The sequence below is a fragment of the Rhinoraja longicauda genome, chromosome 3 (assembly GCF_053455715.1).
Source record: "Rhinoraja longicauda isolate Sanriku21f chromosome 3, sRhiLon1.1, whole genome shotgun sequence".
Taxonomy (NCBI): Eukaryota; Metazoa; Chordata; class Chondrichthyes; order Rajiformes; family Arhynchobatidae; genus Rhinoraja; species Rhinoraja longicauda.
The window spans coordinates 28941326-28963443 of NC_135955.1; the positions used below are offsets into that span (position 1 = coordinate 28941326).

General features: G+C 43.5%; 1 protein-coding gene across 2 annotated transcripts in view; it reads right to left on the reverse strand.

Moving 5' to 3' along the window:
• The window catches only part of LOC144591081 (MAM domain-containing protein 2-like), a 77146-nt gene that overhangs the window by 41690 nt on the left and 13338 nt on the right, over positions 1-22118 (reverse strand). For both annotated transcript variants that reach the window (XM_078395405.1, XM_078395413.1), the window contains 3 exons: positions 10248-10504; positions 7489-7573; positions 5678-5815 (listed from right to left, as the gene is read on the reverse strand). In XM_078395405.1, coding sequence (XP_078251531.1) covers positions 5678-5815; positions 7489-7573; positions 10248-10504 — 480 coding nt within the window. The remainder of the gene's footprint in view (positions 1-5677; positions 5816-7488; positions 7574-10247; positions 10505-22118) is intronic.

The window sequence follows — 22118 nt, forward strand, 5'->3', positions numbered from 1 at the left end:
GAGTGCAGAATGTGGTGTGACATAGAAACATAGAAAATAGGTGCAGGAGTAGGCCATTCGGCCCTTCGAGCCTGCACTGCCATTCAATATGATCATGGCTGATCATCCAGTTCAGTAACCTGTACCTGCCTTCTCTCCATACCCCCTGATCCCTTTAGCCACAAGGGCCACATCTAACTCCCTCTTAAATATAGCCAATGAACTGGCCTCAACTACCTTCTGTGGCAGAGAATTCCACAGACTCTTACCACTCTCTGTGTGAAGAAATATTTTCTCATCTCGGTCCGAAAAGACTTCCCCCTTAAGCTGTGACCCCTGGTTCTGGACTCCCCCAACATCGGGAGCAATCTTCCCGCATCTAGCCTCTCCAACCCCTTAAGAATTTTATATGTTTCAATAAGATCCCCCCTCAGTCTTCTAAATTCCAGAGAGTACAAGCCTAGTCTATCCAGTCTTTCTTCATATGAAAGTCCCGCCATCCCAGGGATCAATCTGGTGAACCTTCTCTGTACTCCCTCTAAGGCAAGAACGTCTTTCCTCGGATTAGGAGACCAAAACTGCACACAATACTCCAGGTGCGGTCTCACCAATGCCCTGTACAACTGCAGTAGAACCTTCCTGCTCCTAAACTCAAATCCTCTTGCTATGAATGCCAACATACCATTCGCTTTCTTCACTGCCTGCTGCACCTGCACGCTTGCTTTCAATGACTGGTGCACCATGACACCCAGGTCACGTTGCATCTCCCCTTCTCCTAATCGGTCACCATTCAGGTAATACTCTGCTTTCCTGTTCTTGCCGCCAAAGTGGATAACCTCACATTTATCCACATTATATTGCATCTGCCATGCATTTGCCCACTCGCCCAATCTATCCAAGTCACTCTGCAGCCTCCTAGCATCCTCCTCGCAGCTAACACTGCCACCCAGCTTCGTGTCATCCGCAAACTTAGAGATGTTGCATTCAATTCCCTCGTCCAAATCATTAATATACACTGTAAATAACTGGGGTCCCAGCACTGAGCCTTGCGGTACCCCACTAGTCACTGCCTGCCATTCCGAAAAGGACCCGTTTATTCCTACTCTTTGCTTCCTGTCCGCCAACCAATTTTCTATCCACCTCAACACTGAACCCTCAATACTGTGTGCTTTAAGTTTGTACACCAATCTTCTATGTGGGACCTTGTCGAAGGTCTTCTGAAAGTCCAGATACAACACATCGACTGGTTCTCCCTTATCCACTCTACTAGTTACATCCTCGAAAAATTCTATAAGATTCATCAGTCATGATTTGCCTTTTGTAAATTCATTCTGACTTTGTCCGATGATTTCACCACTTTCCAAATGTGATGCTATCACATCTTTAATAACTGACTCTAGCATTTTCCCCACTACCGATGTCAGGCTAACTGGTCTATAATTCCCCGTTTTCTCTCTCCCTCCTTTTTTAAAAAGTGGGGTTACATTAGCTACAGCTACAGTTGCCTGTTATTTCCCTGTTTGATGGTCAGAGCATACTTGATGGGTCAACACACCTGTTTCCATGACTGCTTTCTGTCTTGTGTGTTTATCCAGTTTTTCCCTTATCTCTCTCTCCCCTCAACCTCTCTCCATCGGAGTGTTCCAGTTTGCCCCCATTCTCCAGGTGAAGAAGTTTCTCCTGAATCTGCTACTGGTATTACCAACGGCCCCTCATTTTGGTAAAAATCTTCCCTGTATCCATTCTATTAAATATTTTGTAATCTCAAAGACCTCCACCAATTTACCTTCCCAGAATGGAGAAAGAAATTTTAAAACAAAAACAACATGTTACCAAGATAGACACAAAGTGCAGGAGTAACTCAGTGAGTCAGGCATCATCTCTGGAGAAAAAGGATGGGTGATGTTCCATTCGAGACCCTTTTTTAGACTGAAAGTAGAGGGGAGGGAACTAGAGGTAAGAAAAAGCCAGAACAAAGTAGGACAGGCAACAGATGACCAAGGAAGGGTGGAGCCCATAATGGCCCATTGTTGGCTGGGGAAGAGGTGATATCAAAGGGATACGAGGATGCGAACAGTGGAACTGGTAGGACAACTGGGGTGGGGGTAGGGGAGGGCTAAACAAAATGTATCAAACCTGATCATGAGGTAATGGGGTGTATTTATAAGTCATTGATTGAAGTTGCAGCTGCATCCTTTCATGAAAGGAAAGGAATATTATGCCAGAAAAATACAGTGAGTGGGGGGGATTTACAGAATACAAATGAGCTGTGTAAAATCAATTCCAGTTACTTACACAAATGTGGATGGGGAAATAACCCATTATCTCCATTCTGGTTGAAACAACTGGTGCCCCAGTGTAAACCCTGATGCTGCAACGGTTGTAAAGACCAGACCAGACATTGAAACCAAATGGAACAAGAATTCCACGTCAGCTGAAACTTGAGCCATATTGCCCGCTGCGGGTTCAATTTACATTACGACAGTGTGAATGCACCCTTGGACCTCTGGAAGCTGTGGTTGGGTTGAGGCAGCAGTAAACCACAGCTCTCTCTGGCAATTTTCAGAACAAAGTCGTATGTCACGAGTCTCATTGTAATTCAATAAAGTTCAATAATCATGAAATAGTTTTTACCTAACAGGCACCAGAAGTGCACATTCCATTCGAAACAAAACAGGATGTGGTGGATCGGTCACCGGAGGGTTGCTTTGACTGGACTAATTGAGAACAAGCTTACTACTTTGACTTCAGCAGGACAGTCTTGTGATGCAGCATGATTTTTATGTTGCCTGTTGTTCAATACTTCATGAGCACATGTCAATGTTTCCCCCACATATCCAAATGTACCATTTGTTTCTTTACTCACTTCAGTGGTTGTTACTTGAGAGAATGGGCATTCGGGGACTATAGTCTTCTGGGTTGAAAAGAGTGACATGTAATCTTATTGAAATGCACGAAAGTCGTACAGACTTGATAGGGCAAATAGCATTAATATTTCCCCTTTCTGGGATATCTGGTCTCAAAATCAGGAAAGAGGTGAGAAAACATTCGTTCACCCAGAGGTAACTGGACTTTGGAACTCTCCACCCAAGAAGTTTGTGAAAGCAAGAGCATATTTGATGGACTTTTAGATACTAGGAGAATCAAAGAATATGTGGTAAGGTAGATCACCCATGACCTTTTTGAAAGGAACGCTCACAAGGGGCCAAATGGTGCAGAACTGTTCTTATTTCTTATTTTATGGCAGTTAGATTCTGACCTGAGGAATTCAGAGTGTTTCTGCAATTATTTAAAACAAAAATAACAGTCCTATGTTTGACTGCTTTCTTTGTCTCTCTAAAGTATTAATTCCATGACTGTATCACAGGTTGTAATGATGCTCAAAGGTATTCGCACCACTTCATAGTATGTGGCATCAAATATTGCAAAAATAATCAATTTGGCCCTGCCTAATGTGCTGGCTCTTTGAATGAACTGAGAATTAATCCCATGCCTCCTCTCTTTCCCTTGTAGCCCTGTAAATTCCCCCCTTTGAACATTTGGCCAATTTCCTTTTGAGAGCTCCTGGTGATTCTTCTTCCATTGTCCTTTCAGACAGTGCAATCCAGATTGCAGCATCTCACTGTGCAATAACATTCTACTCATCTCATCCTCTTGAATTTAAAAAAAATCTGTGATTCCTAAATCTCTAGCTAGTGGATACCCTTACCTTTGGTCTATTCCATCAAAACTGATTCTTCTGAAATCTCCTACTTCAACATATCTGTCCCAGTAAATGAAACCTTCTCTCCTCATAATGTTGTCTTTAGTCATGAGATTTTAAACTTACCTGAAGCCTTAGAACAATCATAGACTGTGATTTTACTGGTAGTTTGTTGCCCTGGTTTGCTATGACTAAGTATGTTATATGGAGACTTTATTTCATCGTGTAGTTACAGATGTCAATTGTTCCTGCATATGTCTGGTGTCCTATAGCCCTGAATGATGTGAGTCCTTCTTTAATGTTTCATTCCCTTCAGTGGTTAGAAATATTTCTGGGTTGCTCTCCCACTTAGTTGGCCTGGTTTCCCTTCCTGCACTCAATAACATATTCATAATGTTCGTCTTTAGATAAAGATGGAAGGTTGTTCAATACTTCCTCCAGCGTATGTTTATGAAGAGCTGAGGTAATTTATTTTGATTTCATGCTCAGCAATGTTGAACCAACAGGCACTTTTGCTAGACATTCCAATTTGCACTGGAAATAATCCCAGTCAAAACTTTCATTTTCATTCCATGCTTGAAGACTTATGTTTAGGAATTAGACAATTTTTGTTTTTGAGGCTTTAAAACAACAATCCATCCATTCAGCACCGACATCAAATCTGATCCTCTGCAAAGCATCCCAAAATAAGCCAAAAACATGCCAAAAACATGCCAGGAAAAACACTGAGGTATATTGAACCCAGAAATAAGCAGTGAAATGGGACCTGCATAGCTCCTGACAGGAGCTCAATCTGTCCAGAGGGGCCGCAATGCTTTACTGCACAGCCATCAGAAAAGGGCATCAGCTCTCACAGGAACACATCCCCATGGAGGCTAGACAACAACAACACACACAGTGTCTACTTTCCATGAGGAATATGCTGGGAGGAGGGGGAAAGAACTCCTGAGTCAAGTCAAAGGGTCAACGCAAGACACTCGACAAGGTTCCGCATGGTAAGCTGCCCTGGAAGGTTAGACTGCATGGAATCCAAGGAGAAACATAGAAAATAGGTGCAGGAGTAGGCCATTCGGCCCTTCGAGCCAGCACCGCCATTCAATATGATCATGGCTGATCATCCAGCTCAGTAACCTGTACCTGCCTTCTCTCCATACCCCCTGATCCCTTTAGCCACAAGAGCCACATCTAACTCCCTCTTAAATATAGCCAATGAACTGGCCTCAACTACCTTCTGTGGCAGAGAATTCCACAGACTCACCACTCTCTGTGTGAAGAAATGTTTTCTCATCTCGGTCCTAAAAGACTTCCCCCTTATCCTTAAGCTGTGACTCCTGGTTCTGGGCTTCCCCAACATCGGGAACAATCTTCCCGCATCTAGCCTCTCCAACCCCTTAAGAATTTTATATGTTTCAATAAGATCCCCCCTCAGTCTTCTAAATTCCAGCGAGTATAAGCCTAGTCTATCCAGTCTTTCTTCATATGAAAGTCCCGCCATCCCAGGGATCAATCTGGTGAGATAGCTGAATGGATAGAACATTGGCTATCATGGTCCTGGGCGATGAGATACATGGTCGGGAGAGGATCGGATGTACAAGGAGGGCTGGAGGCCTGTCAGAGCCACCACTAAGAGAGAATGGTAGGGGTGGTCTACAGACGTCTCCTCCAGCACTGAGAGTCCCCAGACAAGAGAGCAACAAGAAAAGATCTCTACCTTTGCCGGTGTCAATATGATTTGCCCAGGAGCAGAATAAAAATCCTCACAAGAAGGTGAATATTGAATGGAGGTCTAAGTTCTTTAAATGAGGTAACAATCATCAGGAAATATAGTTTAGTTTAAAGATACAGCATGGAAACAGGCTCTTCAGCTCCATGCCGACCATCTATCACCCCTTCACACTAGTTCTATGTTATCCCACTTTCGATCTACTCTCTGTGCATTCGGGGTGATATTTTTTTCTGTTCACATCTTAAATGTTTGGGTTACAGGAAACCTACCTTGCTCATTGTCGAAAGTGTGGTCAGTGGGCAGAAGTAAGGGCGAATCTCGGACTGATCCTCCACCAACCAGCCAGTTCAGGTTTGGATTCCATCTGTTGTTGTAGCCACAGAGGTGGTTTTCTTCAAAGTTGCACTCTACAATGGTGAAAAAGAGGTTGGGTAAATCCACCACAACTGCTGCCATTCACCTGGCCCTTTCCAAATTGTAAAACTTCCCCAGATATATCACAGAAATGCTACTGGACAAATATGATAACGAGGCAAGTTAGGTGATATTAGGTGAGATGACCAAAAGCTCTGTGAAATTAAGAAGTTTTAAAGAGCATTGGAAAGGGGTGTTGATAGGTTTTAAGAAGGGATTGTAGCTTTTGAGGTCCAGGAAGCTGAATGTGGAGCCACCAATAATCGAGTGATGGAAATCAAGGATTTTGAGGAAGCCAGACTTAGAGGAGCGCAGAGGTGCTGGGTGTTTTTTTTTAATGGCTGGAGAGATTAAATTAAGAGATACCCAGAATTACAGAAGCACAGAGGGTTGGGGGAGGGGGTGGGAGTACATTAATAGGGGGGAGACTTTCAAGGATGGATTTTAATCTTATGGGCTTGCTTGTCTATAGCTGGGAGGCTTGAACAAGAGTAATCAATGCATTGCACATGGCATGAGACAGGACACTACAGCAGAGGGAGTGACTGCAAGTCAAGGAGGGCAGCAAAGGGAGGCTATGTGCTGAAATGGTCAAGTCTCAAGCCAAACATTATAAATGGGCAATTCAAGCACTGGGAGAGCCAAGGACAGGTCACACCTGGACAATGTCAAAGGGGTTGTTGGCACAGTGGTGTGGCTATAAGATCTGTGGTTTCAGCACTCCAATGATCTGGGTTCTATCCTGACCTCGGATGCTTTCTGTGTGAAATTCCATGTTCTCCCTGGAAGTGAATGTGCTTCCTCTAGATAGTCTTGTTTCTTTAGACTTTAGCAATACAGCACGGAAACAGGCTCTTTGGCCCACTGAGCCCAGGCCGACCTGCGCTCACCCCGTACACTAGCACTATCCTACACGCACTAGGGACAAATCACAATTTTACTGAAGTCAATTAATCTACAAACCTGTATGTCTTTGGAGTGTGGAAGGAAACTGGAGCACCTGGAGAAATCCCACGAGGTCACGGGAAGAATGTACAAACTCTGTACAGACGGCACCTGTAGTCAGGATCGAGCCTGAGTCTCTGGCACTGTTAGGCAGCACCTCTATCACTGCGCAATTGTGTTGTCCACTAAGCGGCTACAGTTTCCTTCCACCTTTTGAAGACATGTGGATTGGTTGGGTAGTTGAAAACTGTAAATTGACCCGAGTAAGTAGGTGACTGGTAGAATCTAGGGAGAGTTATTGGAAATGTGGGGAAAATGAAAAATTGAGTTGCATGGGATTAGTGTGAATCGGTGCACAATAGTCAATCTGGACTTGATTCTAGGACAAAAAGAGGTACAAATAACTCTTTTATTAATGGCACCAAGGTGTAAACTGTTTCAAACAGTTGGCAGGGAGAGAGATATAGTCAGTGGCTGAAGAGTGGTGCTTGCACTGGAAACTGAAGACAGTATTTTATCCTGCCAATCTTTATTCGAATACATTTCTATTCATCCAGTGCTTTCTAGCTGATAAGTAATCTTTCAGTAAAGAATTTAGGAGAGATGGTGTTGGGTGTGGATGGTGTAAAAGAGGCACTTAAAGGCATATTCAACAATGATTTCACACACTCCACAGTTAACACAATATTGTAGCACTTGCAGATTTTAACTGGATACTCACCAATGCAATACCCAGGAGTGATATTGATCTCAAAAACTGCAATACTGGCCCTTGGGTCTGGATTGACAATACCTTCTAGAATTATCTGCAAAGGTAGTATACAAAATTGAAGGGAACATTTCAGAAATATTAACTTTAGTTCCATTCTGAACATCTGTGATCTCTGTTGGGGCTTTTTTTTACTGTACTTGTGCACATGACAATAAACTTGACTTGATTTAATGCCGCAAATTGCCACTGGCCATACTGATATTGTTGACTGACTATGCCTGCCCCCTGCAATTTTCCATTCTCTCCTTTGAATACCACACATGGGATTTTCCTTCAGGGCTTCCATTGTGCAGCAGACAGCTGTAGTTCAAAGTAGCCCCACTCCCAGCCGTTTGCTTGGCTGCCAATGTGACCTGACCCCAGGCCCCAAATGGACCTGCCAGCCTTCTTTCCCGAACTCCCTGGATCCAGGCAGGTCCCCAGCCAGATCATTTTGATTCACAGAAAAATCATGCACCCCCTCAAGTGCTCAAAACTATGAAGGTTTTTGTTCTGGCAATAGGATTTTCAGTCCGAATACATGGATGTAAGAAGCAGAAGGGAGAATTTTTTTTTTTTTTTGGGTAGTGAGATGTGATCTGGGATATATCTGCCAAAATCAGATTCAGTAGGAGCTTGTATTCAGATTTAACAGGAACTTCCAAAGAAAGTGGATAGAAACTTGAGGAGAAATGTATAAGGTCAACAGGTAAAAGAGTGAGATAGAGCGTAAAAGAATATTTAGATAGATGGCATGCAGATACATTTCAGGCATGATGGTTGGATTACCTCCTCATGAACTGCAGCTTTGAATCTTTCCAAGTGGGCTTGAATCTGAAGCAGGAAAAGCTCAAAATAGGGTCAGGAAGAGCTGTAGGACTTTGAAACAACCACAGCAGGATATGGGACAGGGCATTCAATTCGAAGCATGCGGAAATCATGCCCTTTGATGGCTGAATTATATTTTGTGACTAAAAAAAACCCAGCAATATAAAAGGGAATTAAAGAAGAACCTCCGAATAATGCAAATAACCTATTTCTATTATGTCAACTCATTTCCCGAGCGATCAGATGGTTCCTACTTAGACTTTGGCTCCCATATGGTTTGCGATAAGACCAGAAGTTGAAAACTTCATTTAAATTTTTTGTTGTAAAAAGTTTTTTTCCCCCTGGGATCAAGGCAGCAGTTCAGTGCTATGTTACGCAAAATTTAAACACATTAATTTTTGCATGAGTTGCCTCCAAGTCATTGGGCAGGCCTGCCACAGAATGTAACTTGCCCACGTCACATAAACAGGCTCCAAGTTGCTCCTGGAAAGGCCTGTAGGGAACTCCAATAACTAGCAATAAAATGAAGTATGCCTGCTGATCCCATGTTTTTAAGTTGTTCAACTTAGGCAGACTTACACCAAACGTTCCAGATGTGTAGCTCCAGATTGACCCTGGGGTCAAAAGGCTGTGGATTCAACTCCCACTTCGGAGTCTAATGGACAGTCTTTCAAATAACAGAGTAAACCAAGGGCTGCCATTCTCAGATAGAGAGGAAATATGTAGGAAGGAACTGCAGATTCTGGTTTAAATTGAACTTAGACACAAAATGCTGGAATAACTCAGCGGGACAGGCAGCATCTCTGGAGAGAAGGAATGGGTGACATTTCGGGTTGAGATTCGTTTCGGGTTTGAAGAAGGGTCTTGTCCCGAAACGTCCCCTATTTCTTCTCCAGAGATGCTGCCTATCCCGCTGAGTTACTCCAGCATTTTGTGTCTATCTTACAGAGAAAATATGTCTTGGCACAGGGAGACGAAGGGGATTACACAGATAATGACAGAGCTAGTTCTAAAATAAAACTTTTAGCTCTTTTTTTCCTCAGTGTTACTACCTAAACTCTCATCTCCTTCTTCTTCCTGGAGTCTGTCAGACTGGTAAATGTTTATTATTCTAATTATGATCAAAGCTCCTTCTAATTAAGTCCTTACCCCTTTTAGTACACAGCATTTGCTCCATTCATTCCAATTATCAAGTAAACAGTATAAAATTTAAACATACCCTCGCTTCCCACTGGCTCAGCTTGGCTGCAGTCTGTACCATCTGCCTGCACAATACACCGCGGTATCCCACCAATTGTGCGTATAGTATCCAAACTTGTGAGTCTCCACTGCCATCACAGACAAGGGCAACAGGCACACGGTAGCATCATCTCCTCCCAGTCACACACCATCCCAACATTTGTATACTGTTCATTCCTAGACTTGAGGCAAACTTCTGAAACTCCGCACCAGGCACCATCAGCCCAAGGATTTCAGCAAGATCACTGACTGTGGACAGACACAAAGTAACTCAGCGGGCCAGGCAGCATCTCTGGAGAAAAAGGATGGGTGACGTTTCAGGTCGGGACACTTCTTCTGAAAGAGGGTCCCGACCAGAACGGTCGCCAATCCTTTTTCTCCAGAGATGCTGCCTGGCCCGCTGAGTAACTCCAGCACTTTGTGCCTATCTTTGGTAGAAGTCAGCATGTGCTATTGTTTTTTTCCACTCACTAGCTGTAGAGTTTTGGATGAGCTTAAGCAGGCAAAGTCCCGGGGTTCATTGTAGTAGTCACTTCCAGAAGTAACCAAAGCATGGTTGATGGCATGTGGAGCGGATGAACTGAGGCCCAGATGTGCTACAACAATATTTCTACAATAAATTGTATTCAACATAGTTAAATGATGAGAAAGGGTTTGAGTACCTTGGATTTCTCTGCTATATTCTTCACGCCTATGCTGGCAATCTTCCAGCTGTCAGATGGATTGCTGGCAGACCAGAGCAGAAAGTCAAAGCTCTTCCCTTCTGGTCGAAAGTACATGTTCAGTCTTCCGGGATCCGAGCCTGTGATCTGATACACGAGTCTCACACAGCTCTCTCCCAGAGCGTGCAGCTCAGGACTGCTGAGGGTACCCACTTTCTGAATGTTGCCAGAAGAACCTTCAATGTGAACATAGCGGCCTGCAAGACAAAGATCGCAGCAAAGGTCAAACCAGCATCGGGGGGAGTAAATATTTATTCATTTGTTGGCTGAGTTTTTCCCCTCACTCCACAAGATAAAAAGTAAGGAACTGTCGCGAACAGCAGCCGTCTGCTCATTTGTTCTGGTTTAGCAGCGCAATTCCCATGAAATCAATCTGTCCAGTGCCACTGCCACAACATTTCAAGTGAGATTTACATCCAGTGGATGTCAGGGGTCCCCCGATCTTGTACCTCAGATTAAAAAGGTCAGCTTTTGCACGACCACGCACCAAATTATTTATGGTAGTGACCATCTGCCAATTGTGCTCACTAGTTAGCCAGTAGGAGAGCTCTGATAACCTTCAGATTAGTTTATTGTCACGTGTACCGAGGTACAGTGAAAAGCTTTTGCTGCGTGCTATCCAGTCAGCAGAAAGACAATGTATGATTACAATCGAGCCATTTACAGTGTGTAGATACATAAGGGAATAATGTTTTATTACAAGGTAAAGCCAGTAAAGTTCGATCAAGGATAGTCCGAGGGTCACCAATGAGGTAGATAGCAGTTCAGCGCTGCTCTCTGGTTGTGGTAGGATGATTCAGTTGCCTGATAACAGCTGGGAAGAAACTGTCCCTGAATCTGAAGGTATGCGGTTTCACACTTCTATCCTTGATCAAACCTTGATTCACACCTTAATCCTTCCAGAGACTAATTGATGTGCTTTGAAAGCCACTCCTAATATCTTTCTTTAGTCACAAAATGCTGGAGTAACTCAGCAGGTCAGGCAGCATCTCAGGAGAGAAGGAATGGGCGACGTTTCGAGTCGAGACCCTTCCACAGATGCTGCCTGTCTCACTGAGTTGCCCCAACACCTTGTGTTTTGCTCAGGATTCCCAGCATCTGCAATTCCTTGTGTCTCTATCCTTTCAATTGTTTACAGAAGGTTCCAAGCTCCCCATCACACGAATAACATCAACTGTTAATAGGAATGGTGAACAAAGTCTTTTCTACTGTTCCCACGGCACGAAGATAAGGGGAGAAGGTAAGGCAGACCCTCAAACCATTCAGACCCTCAAACCTGCTTCACCATTCCAAGAGATTGTGACTGAATTAATGATTTAGCACTTAGCCACATTTGCTCCACCTGCCTTAACACATTTGGTACAACAAGGAATTGACCAGATGGATGCTGAGAGGCAAAGCATCATGGGAAACAGCCAGGCCACTTAGAACTGATAATGATGAGTTTTCGTACATGGAGGGTTGAATTGCTCTGCCGGGGAAGGCCGAGAATGCTCGGCATTAAAACTAACAACAGCCTTTCAAACACTATCAAGCTAACAAACGAAATGCTTCCAAAATCTTAAAGTAGATTCCACACAAGTTTTCTTGAACTCTAAATAATTGACACCGCCAGAGAGATCCTTGCCCAGATCCATAAATGCAAGGCGGGAGTGGGTGTTGACAGCTGGCTCTTAGTTTAACTCGGAGAATGTACGAAATCTTCAGCAAGAGGATGAGTGGATCAGATTAAAGAATGCAAATGTATTCAACCAGGTTATAAATTAACAATGAATCAACTCTTCATCACCTGATATCATTGGAAGCATGTGGGATTAACCAACTGTGAAGGGATGAAACAAATGTTAAATGATTGATGCCTATGGTCTGTACACAACAGCTGCTTGAACAGCAGCGCAGAGAATGAGAGAAAGAGAGGAAAAGAAAAAGCAGAGAAAGAGGGAAAGTGACACAGGAATGGACAGAGAGAAACATAACAAAAATGAAGTTGGCATTTTGCAAAATTTGTCAGATGAGATTAGATTATTTTATTGTCATATACACCAGAGTGCAATAAACTCCCTTGATTACACAAAGCTAATAGAGTAAACATTATCCTTTCCCCGGCAGCGGAGTACTCACTCCCACATGTCTGTCCTCGTCCGTTGACAAAGTTCCACAGACAAAGTCGATTGACTACGATGGGGTAGAGGTGAATTGGACAGTGCCTCGACCTATGGAAAGACCGCTCAAACATCTGATAACAGAGTGGAAGAAGCTGTTCCTGATCTGGTAGTGCAGTCTGGGAGATACAGTAGACTGCAGAGAAACAGTTCTTTTCATTGTCCCAGAAGAAGTGCACCATCTTCCTCTGATCCTGGTGATGCTGCACCTGGCCTATTGTGTGCAGTTTTGGTCACACAGCTATTGGAAAGATGCCATTAAGTTGGAAAAAGTGCAGAGAAAATTTACAAGGCTGTTGCCAAGACTTGTGGGCTTGAGCTACAGCGCAAGGTTTGGCAGGCAAGGACTTTATTCCTTGCAGCACAGGAGGCTGACCTTATGGAGGTGCATAAAACGATGAGGGAAATAGATAAGGTTAATGTTTTTCCAGGGTTGGGCAATCTAGAACTAGAGGGCATACTTTTAAGGCATGAGGGGAAAGATTTGATTGGAACCCGAGGGACATTTTTTTCACACAAAGTGTAATGGGTACATGGAACAAGCTACCAGATGAAGTAGTTGGGATAAGTACAATAACATTTAAAAGTCATTTGGACAGGTACATGAACAGGAAAGGTTTAGTGGGATACAGGTGACTAGCCTTGATGGGGCTTTGTGGTTGGAGTGCATGAGGTGGGCTGAATGGCCTGTTTCCATGCTGTATGACTCTACATGGAGATAGGTCTGTATATTTCTCCAATAGAGATGCCAAGCAAAACTTTATTTCCTGATGCATGGCACAGGAATAAAATGAGGAGCCGCAACAGTCCAAATAGTTTTATACAGCAGGGCTGAAGAGCTTTAGCATGGCTCATGAATATGTGCTATATGGTAGAAAATGGATTGTTAAATGTGAACAAGTATGTAAACATTTTTAGGGCAGTATCTTTTCGCATTGTGAAACGTACCAAGGCATTTCATGGTCGACATTTCTGGACACAATTAGATATCCAGTTGCATGGGACTATATTAGGGCAGACGAGGTTTAGGGAGGGAAGTGCAGAGCTCAGGGTCTTGGCAGCAGAGAGCACAGTCGCCAATGGTGGAATGATTAAGATCAAGAGACTAGAATTGGAGAAGCACGAGCAGATTGTTACTGGGCTGCAAGAGCAAGTCTGAATCAGGAAATAATCTCTCACATATTTCAAAGCAAACAATAAGCAGGAACGTTTCATCTTTTTAGCAGCACATGTCAATTTCTACAAACATTGCAGCTTCTCACAGCATCGCGCTTCGGTTTTGATGTTGTTCACGGGAGGCCAAATCATCACATCTGACAATTAAAATAAGGAAACAATTCAACGTCTTCCAAGTACTCAGCATTACCACTGCACATTGACAAAACATACTAAACCAACAGCAATCAGTTTTAAACTATTGAACTGACTGATGTGAGCCTGAATCAAATCCGCATCTTAATCTTTATTTCAGTTACTGTTTCTTCGCCACACACCCAACTCCATCACCACGTCAGCTTATATTTGCCAAGACTGGTCCACCTCAGTCCAACACACTGCCAGAGAGGCAGGGCAGGATAGATCAGTTTAGTTGTCACGTGTACCGAGGTACAGTGAAAAGCTTTTGTTGCGTGCTAACCAGTCACCAGAAAGACAATACATTATTGCAATCGAACCCTTTACAGTGTAGAGATTCATGATAAGGGAATAACGTTTAGTGTAAGGTAAAGCCAGTAAAGTCCAATCAAAGATAGTCCGAGGGTCACCAATGAGATAGATAGTAGTTCAGGACTGCTCTCCAGTTGTGGATATGACATCATAGTCTTTGTGCAAGTTCCTGCCAGAGAGATGGGCTGCCCTTGCAAACTGGATTGGATGGCATCAGCACAGTGCCAGTCACAACTGACCAGTTGTTGAAGGAAGATGATTACATTGGAGTACTGCAAGCAAAGGGAAACTGCCTTAACTGCCCTACGATCTCAGACTCTATGGATTCAAATACCACTATAGAAATCTAAAAACAAAAAATCTATCGCTATTATAGTGCTAAATTCAGACAGGGCTGTACTGTGGTAGGGGTGTCATTCAGGTGAGATGTTAAACCATGGGCTTGTATGCCCTCTCAGGTATGGGGGAGGAGGGAGGGAGGGGGGATGGAACTGTTTTGAAGAAGAGCAGGTGAGCTCTCTCCAATGTACTCGTCAATCCCGTTCCTTCCCGTTGTATCACAAACATAATTTATCATCTCGCCTCTGCTTGTGCGAATCTCCGTGCTTTTCCTGCATTGCTATTTTCAAAATGTTTTTCTAGTGGCGTCAAATGTTTTGGGGGAATTTCTGAGATCATTATTGTGGTTATTAAAATGCAAGTTTTAAAAAAAACATCTAACCCGCTTTCTTTGCAGCTTTGCCAGGAGTGTTGCTTATCTTCCTCTGTTTTAGTTTAGTTTAGAGACAGCATGGAAATCGGCTCTTCGACCCACCAAATCCATGCCGACCATCAATCCATTCACACTAGTTCCATGTTATCCCACTTTCTCATCCACTCGGACTGTTCGGTGAACTTTTGTAACTTTGTCGGCGCCAGAAACATGGCGATTCTTGTGTACTGCCTAGTTGAGGTCTGCTGGGTGATTTTACAGGGTTGTATGCAAAACAAAGCATTTCACTGTACGTAGGGACAGGTGACGTGAAGTATCAGTGAATCATTGAATCATTGAATTGGATTACTCCCTACTCAAAAAGGGCAATTTACAAAGGAAAATTAACCAACATGTCATTGGGAAGTAGGAGGGAACTGGAGCACACGGAGGAAACCCATGGGGTCACAGGGAGAAAGTGCAAACTCCACACAGACAGCACCCGAGGTCAGGATTATAAGGTCATAAGGAATAGGAGTAGAATTTGGCCTTTCGACCATCAAGTCTACGCCACCATTCAAACGATGGCTGATCTATCTCTCCCTCCTAACCTCATTCTTCTGCCTTCTCCCCATAATCTCTGACACCTGCACTAATCAAAATAATCAAGATTGCACCAGGCTCTCTGGCGTTGTGAGGCAGCAACTCTACCAGCTATGCCACTGTGTTTTAAACTACCACAGCTGCTCCTCAGCTTCCGATGGGGTTCCGTTCCGAGAAACCCATCGAAAACCGGAAGTATTGCAAGTCAAAATGCATTGAAAACGCGCGATCATGTGGCCGGAAGTGAGCGGCGGCTCATTACGGGTCGCTGCCGTTTGCACCATCACAAAGTCGGACTATCGCAAGTCGAAACATCGTAAGCCGGGGAGCACCTCTAATCCTGATCATTGAGTGTTTTTCCCTCACTGATTAAACGCAGATTTAAAAGATGAGAGGAATAGAGCAAACGTTCCAATGATGTGACAACATCGGGAAAATGAGAAAATAGCTGTATGAGTACAGTCAGGCAAACATACCATCTTGAAATGACACCCGATGCTCCAATATCTCTCACCTAGATCTACATCTCCTCAACTTGGTCAAAAAGGCCCACTTCAAAATTTAATCACTACTCTACTCACTCCGACCTGCGTGAGATAACCACTTATGAGGTGTTTGCGTAGTAATCAACCAGAATCAACCAGAAACCTTCCAAGGACATGCGAGTTGGCAGGTTGACACAAAATGCAGGAGTAACTCAGCGGGCCTGGCAACATCTCTGGAGAAAAGGAATGGGTGACGTTTTGGGTCAAGACCCTTCTTCAGACAGATGGTCTGAATGAGTTGGCAGGTTACTTAGCCACTGTAAATTGTCTATAGTGTATCAGGGACGTGGGGTGATTTAATGAGAATATGGGAGAGTAAAATATGGGATTAATGTAGGATTAGTGTAAATGGGTGGATGATGATGGGTACAGAACAGGTGGGCCAAAGGGCTTATTTCCATGCTGTACCTCTATGGTGGAGATGTAGTATTAAAAAAAAGCTGTGCATCCTGACTTATTTGGGAAGCAAGATATTCATTCATAACTAGATGCCAACTCAATAGAGGTGTGAGACTCCAACCAGAGCAGGAACAAGTGTGCACTCAAGTTAAATGACTTTGCAAGTGAGAATAAAACAAAAAACACTGGAAATACTCAGCAGATCAGTCTGCATCTGTGAAAAGAAAAATAGAGTTAACATTTCAGGTCAGAGACCCTTTGTCGGTGCTGGGGAAGGGAAACATGAAAAGGCTGTTTTAAATTGCAGTGAAGATGGTGGAAGGGGTGAATAAAACAAAGATAATATCTGTGGTTGGGCAAGTCTGGAACTCTAAGCTTTGTTCTGTCTATTTTTCTCCCCACCCTCTGTGCAACATAAAATTACCTTTCTTTTTAAATTCTTTCCTACATGTTAGAACATAGAATATAGAACTGTACAGCACAGGAAGTGGACCTGTGGCCCACAATGTCTGTACCCAACATGATCTCAAGATAAATTAATCCCCTCTGTCTGCACATGATCTAAATCCCTCCACTCCCTGCCTATCTAAAATAATCTTAAATGCCACTATCGTATCTACCTCCATGGTAGCCACCACCCTCTGTGTAAAAAAACTTGCCTCACATAGCTCCTTTAAACTTTGCCCCTTTCACCCTCTAGTCTTTGACGATGTTAACATTGTTTCTCTTTCCACAGATGCAGCTGAGATTTTCCAGCGTCTTCTGTTTTTATTTCAGATTTTCCTGCATAGCAGTTTTTAAAACATTTTCATTTTGAGTATCAGCCTCAGTTCGGTATCAGCCTCTGAAGGGCCATTAGCTATGTGAAGGCAGTTTAGCCTTGGGGCAGCTTGAAACCAGATCACCAGCCTCCACCCAGAGGTCACAGAATATTGGGCCGGAATTTTGCAACCATCAGCAAAAGTCTTGCGGAGCTAAAGGAAGGTGTTTGCAGAGGATGTTGCTGTGTTACTCCAGCACTTTGTGTCCTTTTTTGTAAACCAGCATCTGCAGTTCCATGTTTCTACATGGCTTTTCATTGTTCTCCCATCAGATGCAGGAGATCCACTGGAGCCTGAAGCTGGCATCAAGCTGGCTAAGCAGCCAATCACATGTAGAATTCTCCAGCCAGGAAGGGTAAGGTTTTACCCTGAACTAAAATTTTCAACATTTTAAAGAAAATACAATTTAAAAATTGAACCAGACCTTATAAAAACCAAGAAAAAAAAGACATGATGATATTAAAATTCTATTCAATTTTGAAACATTTGAGGGAGTTATAATCCATGTGCTTAAAATTAGTTTTACTAGGGTCAGAAAGTTTGCTAGGTTTGCTGGATCATGAAAACCTCACTCACGGAACAGAGCACAGATTTTCAGGATAATTTAACAGTTGGGGCAAGCTCAAAAATACCTGACATTTTTTGTTGATTCACTCTTTTCCCTTGACTCTAGTGGAGAGGGTTGTTAAAAGCTCAGTCTCTGAGAGAGAGTAAATCACCCACAGAAATTACCCATTAAGCCACATATGCCCAATAATATTATCAGTAGCACGGACTATAGGAAAAGCAACTTTGCTAGAGCTATCTGGTTCTTGAACCAACTTGCACAAACCTAATCCCAGCTCAGCAACAGAAAGCTACAGGCCACATCTTGCATTACCATGGGCAGTTTGAAGAAGGAACCCGACCCAAAACATCACCAGTCCATGTTCTCCAGAGATGCTGCCTGACCCGCTGAGTTCAGGACTTTGTGTCTTCTTTTGTAAACTATCATCTGCATTCCTTGTCTTTACATCCCCAAGGGCTAGTTTTTTCCTCATTGTGTTTGTTTTGTTTTTGCAGTCTTTTTATTTTCACTGTCTTATATAATTTATGTTTTTGTGTACTGTCTGACAATGTGCCTGTGAAGCTGCTGCATGCAAGATTTTCATCACACCTGTGCATATGACAATTTCATCACACCTGCACATATGACAATTGCCTTGATCTAACGACTATTAACAAAATAAAATTGATAAATGTATAAACACAGCCCCTTTCAATAGGACACCAGCATCCTGGTGCTAAGCACAAGATATTACAATGCCATGCGACGAAGGAAATTGCAACAGCAAAGAAAGAAATAATATTTATCATGATCTACCGAGTCATTCTGTTCTCATTTTTATAGCCTGTTATAGTAGAGAACACTTCAAATTTCTTCTCTATAATCGCCCATGATCTCAGAAAAATCACCAGGGTGCCAAACCTCAAATGGCCTATAAAAATGAAATTATATCTGAATAGCCATGATACCATGCAATTAAACCTTAGAATAGAATGGAAGGTTTAAAGGATATAAGTTACACCAGTAAAGAGCATTCCTTTAAATGCACCACTGATTTTCCATGATTTTGATGCCTTTCTGCCGGGAAATACATATTAAAAATAACACAACAGAAAAACTTTACAACAGGGTTCCATCAAAAAACTTTACAACAACAGGGTTCACAATAGACAATAGTTGCAGGAGGAGGCCATTCAGCCCTACGAGCCAGCACCGCCATTCACCGTGATCATGGCAGATCATGCACAATCGGTACCCCGTTCCTGCCTTCTCCCCATATCCCCTGACTCCGCTATCATTAAGAGCTCTATCTAACTCTCTCTTGAAAGCATCCAGAGAATTGGCCTCCACTGCCTTTTGAGGCAGAGAATCCACAGCTTCACAACTCTCTGAGTGAAAAGGTTCTTCCTCATCTCCGTTCTAAATGGCCTACCCCTTATTCTTAAACTGCGGCCCCTGGTTCGGGACTCCCCCAACATCGGGAACATATTTCCTGCCTCTAGCATGTCCAATCCCTTAATAATCTTATATGTTTCAATAAGATCCCCTCTCATCCTTCTAAATTCAGTCTGAAGAAGGGTCTCGACCCAAAACCTCACCCATTCCTTCTCTCCAAGATGCTGCCTGACCTGCTGAGTTACTCCAGCATTTTGTGATACCTTCTAAATTCCAGAGTATACAAACCCAGTCGCTCCAGTCTTTCAACGTACGACAGTCCCGCCATTCCGAGAATTAACCTCGTGAACCTAATTAACCTCATGAACCTATCAAATTTCCATCAAAATCAAGAATATATTTGACATCTGGTCTGACCAATATCAAACAGAAAGTGAATGGTGGTGCTAAGTGGACCCTTCAGGTGGACGCACATAGGCTGCAAACACCACTTTTTAAGCACCCGACCCTTCCATGGCCAGAGCCTCGATGCAGTCTTATGTGTTGCCCGTTTTCAAATTGGAAACAATGCAGGCAGAGATCACAATACCAGGATTCTGTTCCACAAATTTCCAGGTTTGCGGACGACACCGCCATAGTGGGCTGGGTGTCATATAATGACAAGACAAGATTGAGAACCTCGTAACCTGGTGCCAGGACAACAATCTCTCGCTCAATGTCAGCAAAACAAAGGAGAAGGTGATGACTCCAGGAAACAAAGTAGTACACACACCCACATTGATGGCACTGAAGTAGAGATGGTCGAAAGCTTCAGGTTCTGAGGAATAAACATCACCAGCCATTTGTCCTGGGCCAGCCACATTGAAGCCGAGGCCAAGAAAGCACAGCAACACCTCGACTTCCTCGGAAGACTTAGGAAGTTCAGCAATGTCCCCAACAACTATGACCAACTTCTACAAATGCGCCGTAGAAAGTACTTTATCGGAATGCATCACAGCATCAACAGCTCTACCCAAGGCTGCAAGAAATTGCAGAGTTGTGGATGAAGCCCAGATCATCACACAAACCAACCTCCCTTCCATTGACCACCTACATTTCAAGGCCACCAGGATAATCAAGGACCAGTCTCACCCTGGTCACTCCACTTTCCCCCTCTCCCATCAGGCAAGAGCTATGGATGTTTGAAAACACATACCTCCAGATTCAGGGACATCTTCTTCCCAGCTATTTTCAGGCAACTGCACCATCCTCTCACCAGCTAGAGTGCAGTTCTGACATATTTATCGTTATTGGAGACCTTTGAACTATCTGTAATCAGACTTTATTGGAATTTATCTTGCGCTAAATGTTGTACCCTTTATCTGAACATTGTGGACAGCATGATTGTAATCTTGCATAGTCATTTTGTGGATAGGTTAGCGCGCAACAAAAAAGTTTTCACTGCACCTTGGTACGCATGACAAATCAAACTAATTTAAGAACCATCAAGTCAAAGCCGACCTCTTGATTTGCATCCCACCCACCACCCTTTACATTAATTCCCTCCACAACTGGTGCATCAGGTCTGCAGTACACGGCATGCATTGAAAATACTACAGAAACCCAGGAAGGTTTCTTCTATAGCACCCTGAACCCCTCTCCCACCTTCCGAATCGGTAACCTCACATGGTCTAGAATCCTAACGCGCTTTTCGTTTCCTCCCCAAAAGCACAGCAGGAGCATACCCATCAGAATTCATTCTCTGTCCTTGTCTTCTCTACGTCAGACGGTTACAGGGTTTTCCTGCTTTAGAGACTTGAAAACAAAAGCGTGCGGCTGATACCTCATTGCAGCATTGAGGGTGAGCTGTTAATGAAGGGAGCAATGTGATAGTGTGGACCTATCAACTTCTTGAGCCAATCAAGGACATTGACTGATGGTAACAATGATCATTTGTTTATTTAATGATAGTAAGCAAGCATCACTGGCAAGGCTGGCATTTAATGCCCACCCCTAATCGTTCCTAGGAAGGTAGTGGTGAGCCAGTCCTCAGTCAGTCTATTGCCTCAACATCCCTGGAAGTAGATCAATGGTGTGACTGAAGGTAGACAAAAAGCTGGAGTAAATCAGCGGGAGAAGGAATGGGTGACGTTTCGGGTCAAGACCACCAAGACCAATGGTATGACTGATGGCTTGCTTTCCGTCAGCTTGCTGCTGCTCACAGAGGCTGGAAATAAAAACACCATGGGATCCTCTGTGGTCTTAGAGGAAATGAAGGCTGATGCCAATGTTTAGAAGCAGTTGTTGCTCTATGGTAACCCTGGCCCTCCCCCATCTTGGCCCAGCTTCCCCACTCCATCTTATTATGAACTGAACCAAGCCGGCCCCAGACATAAACAATGACTTTTAAAAATTGATATGCCTTTGGAAAAATAAAATCCAAGGGGAACGTTTATTGGGAGGAGGGCGAATGAAGGGGACTTACAATTAGGCTATTCCCATCTTTACTTCTCCATTTGTTTTCTCTAATTTTCTCTCATTAAGCAGAGGTACATTTCTCCCATCTGTCAAACATAAAGCTGTGAAACATAAAGCCCAGCTGGCCTATGCTGGCGCTGAACTCCATCCTCCCACTCCCGCTCATTCCTGTATGCTTGTATTCCTTTCTGTCACATGTGTACATTTTGTGGGAGCTTCAGCTCAGTTAGTAGCACTCCTATGGTCAGTTCAAGGCTCCTTCCAGGGCTGTTATCACCGTGGGTGTCCTGTGCTGCTGGAGATGCCATCTTTCATAGTCAATATTAAACCAAAATTCTGGCTGCTCCCTCGTGAAGATATGAAAGATCCCGTTGGATCTATTTCCGTGAAGGGTATGGAAATCCTCCCCAGTCTTCTGGCCAAATCTTTTCATTCCGTCACCACTGAAAGGTAGATTATTACATTGTTGCTTGTGCAAGCTTGATGTGCATACATTCGGGTCTCCAAAGTTAAAGCAAATGTGCTT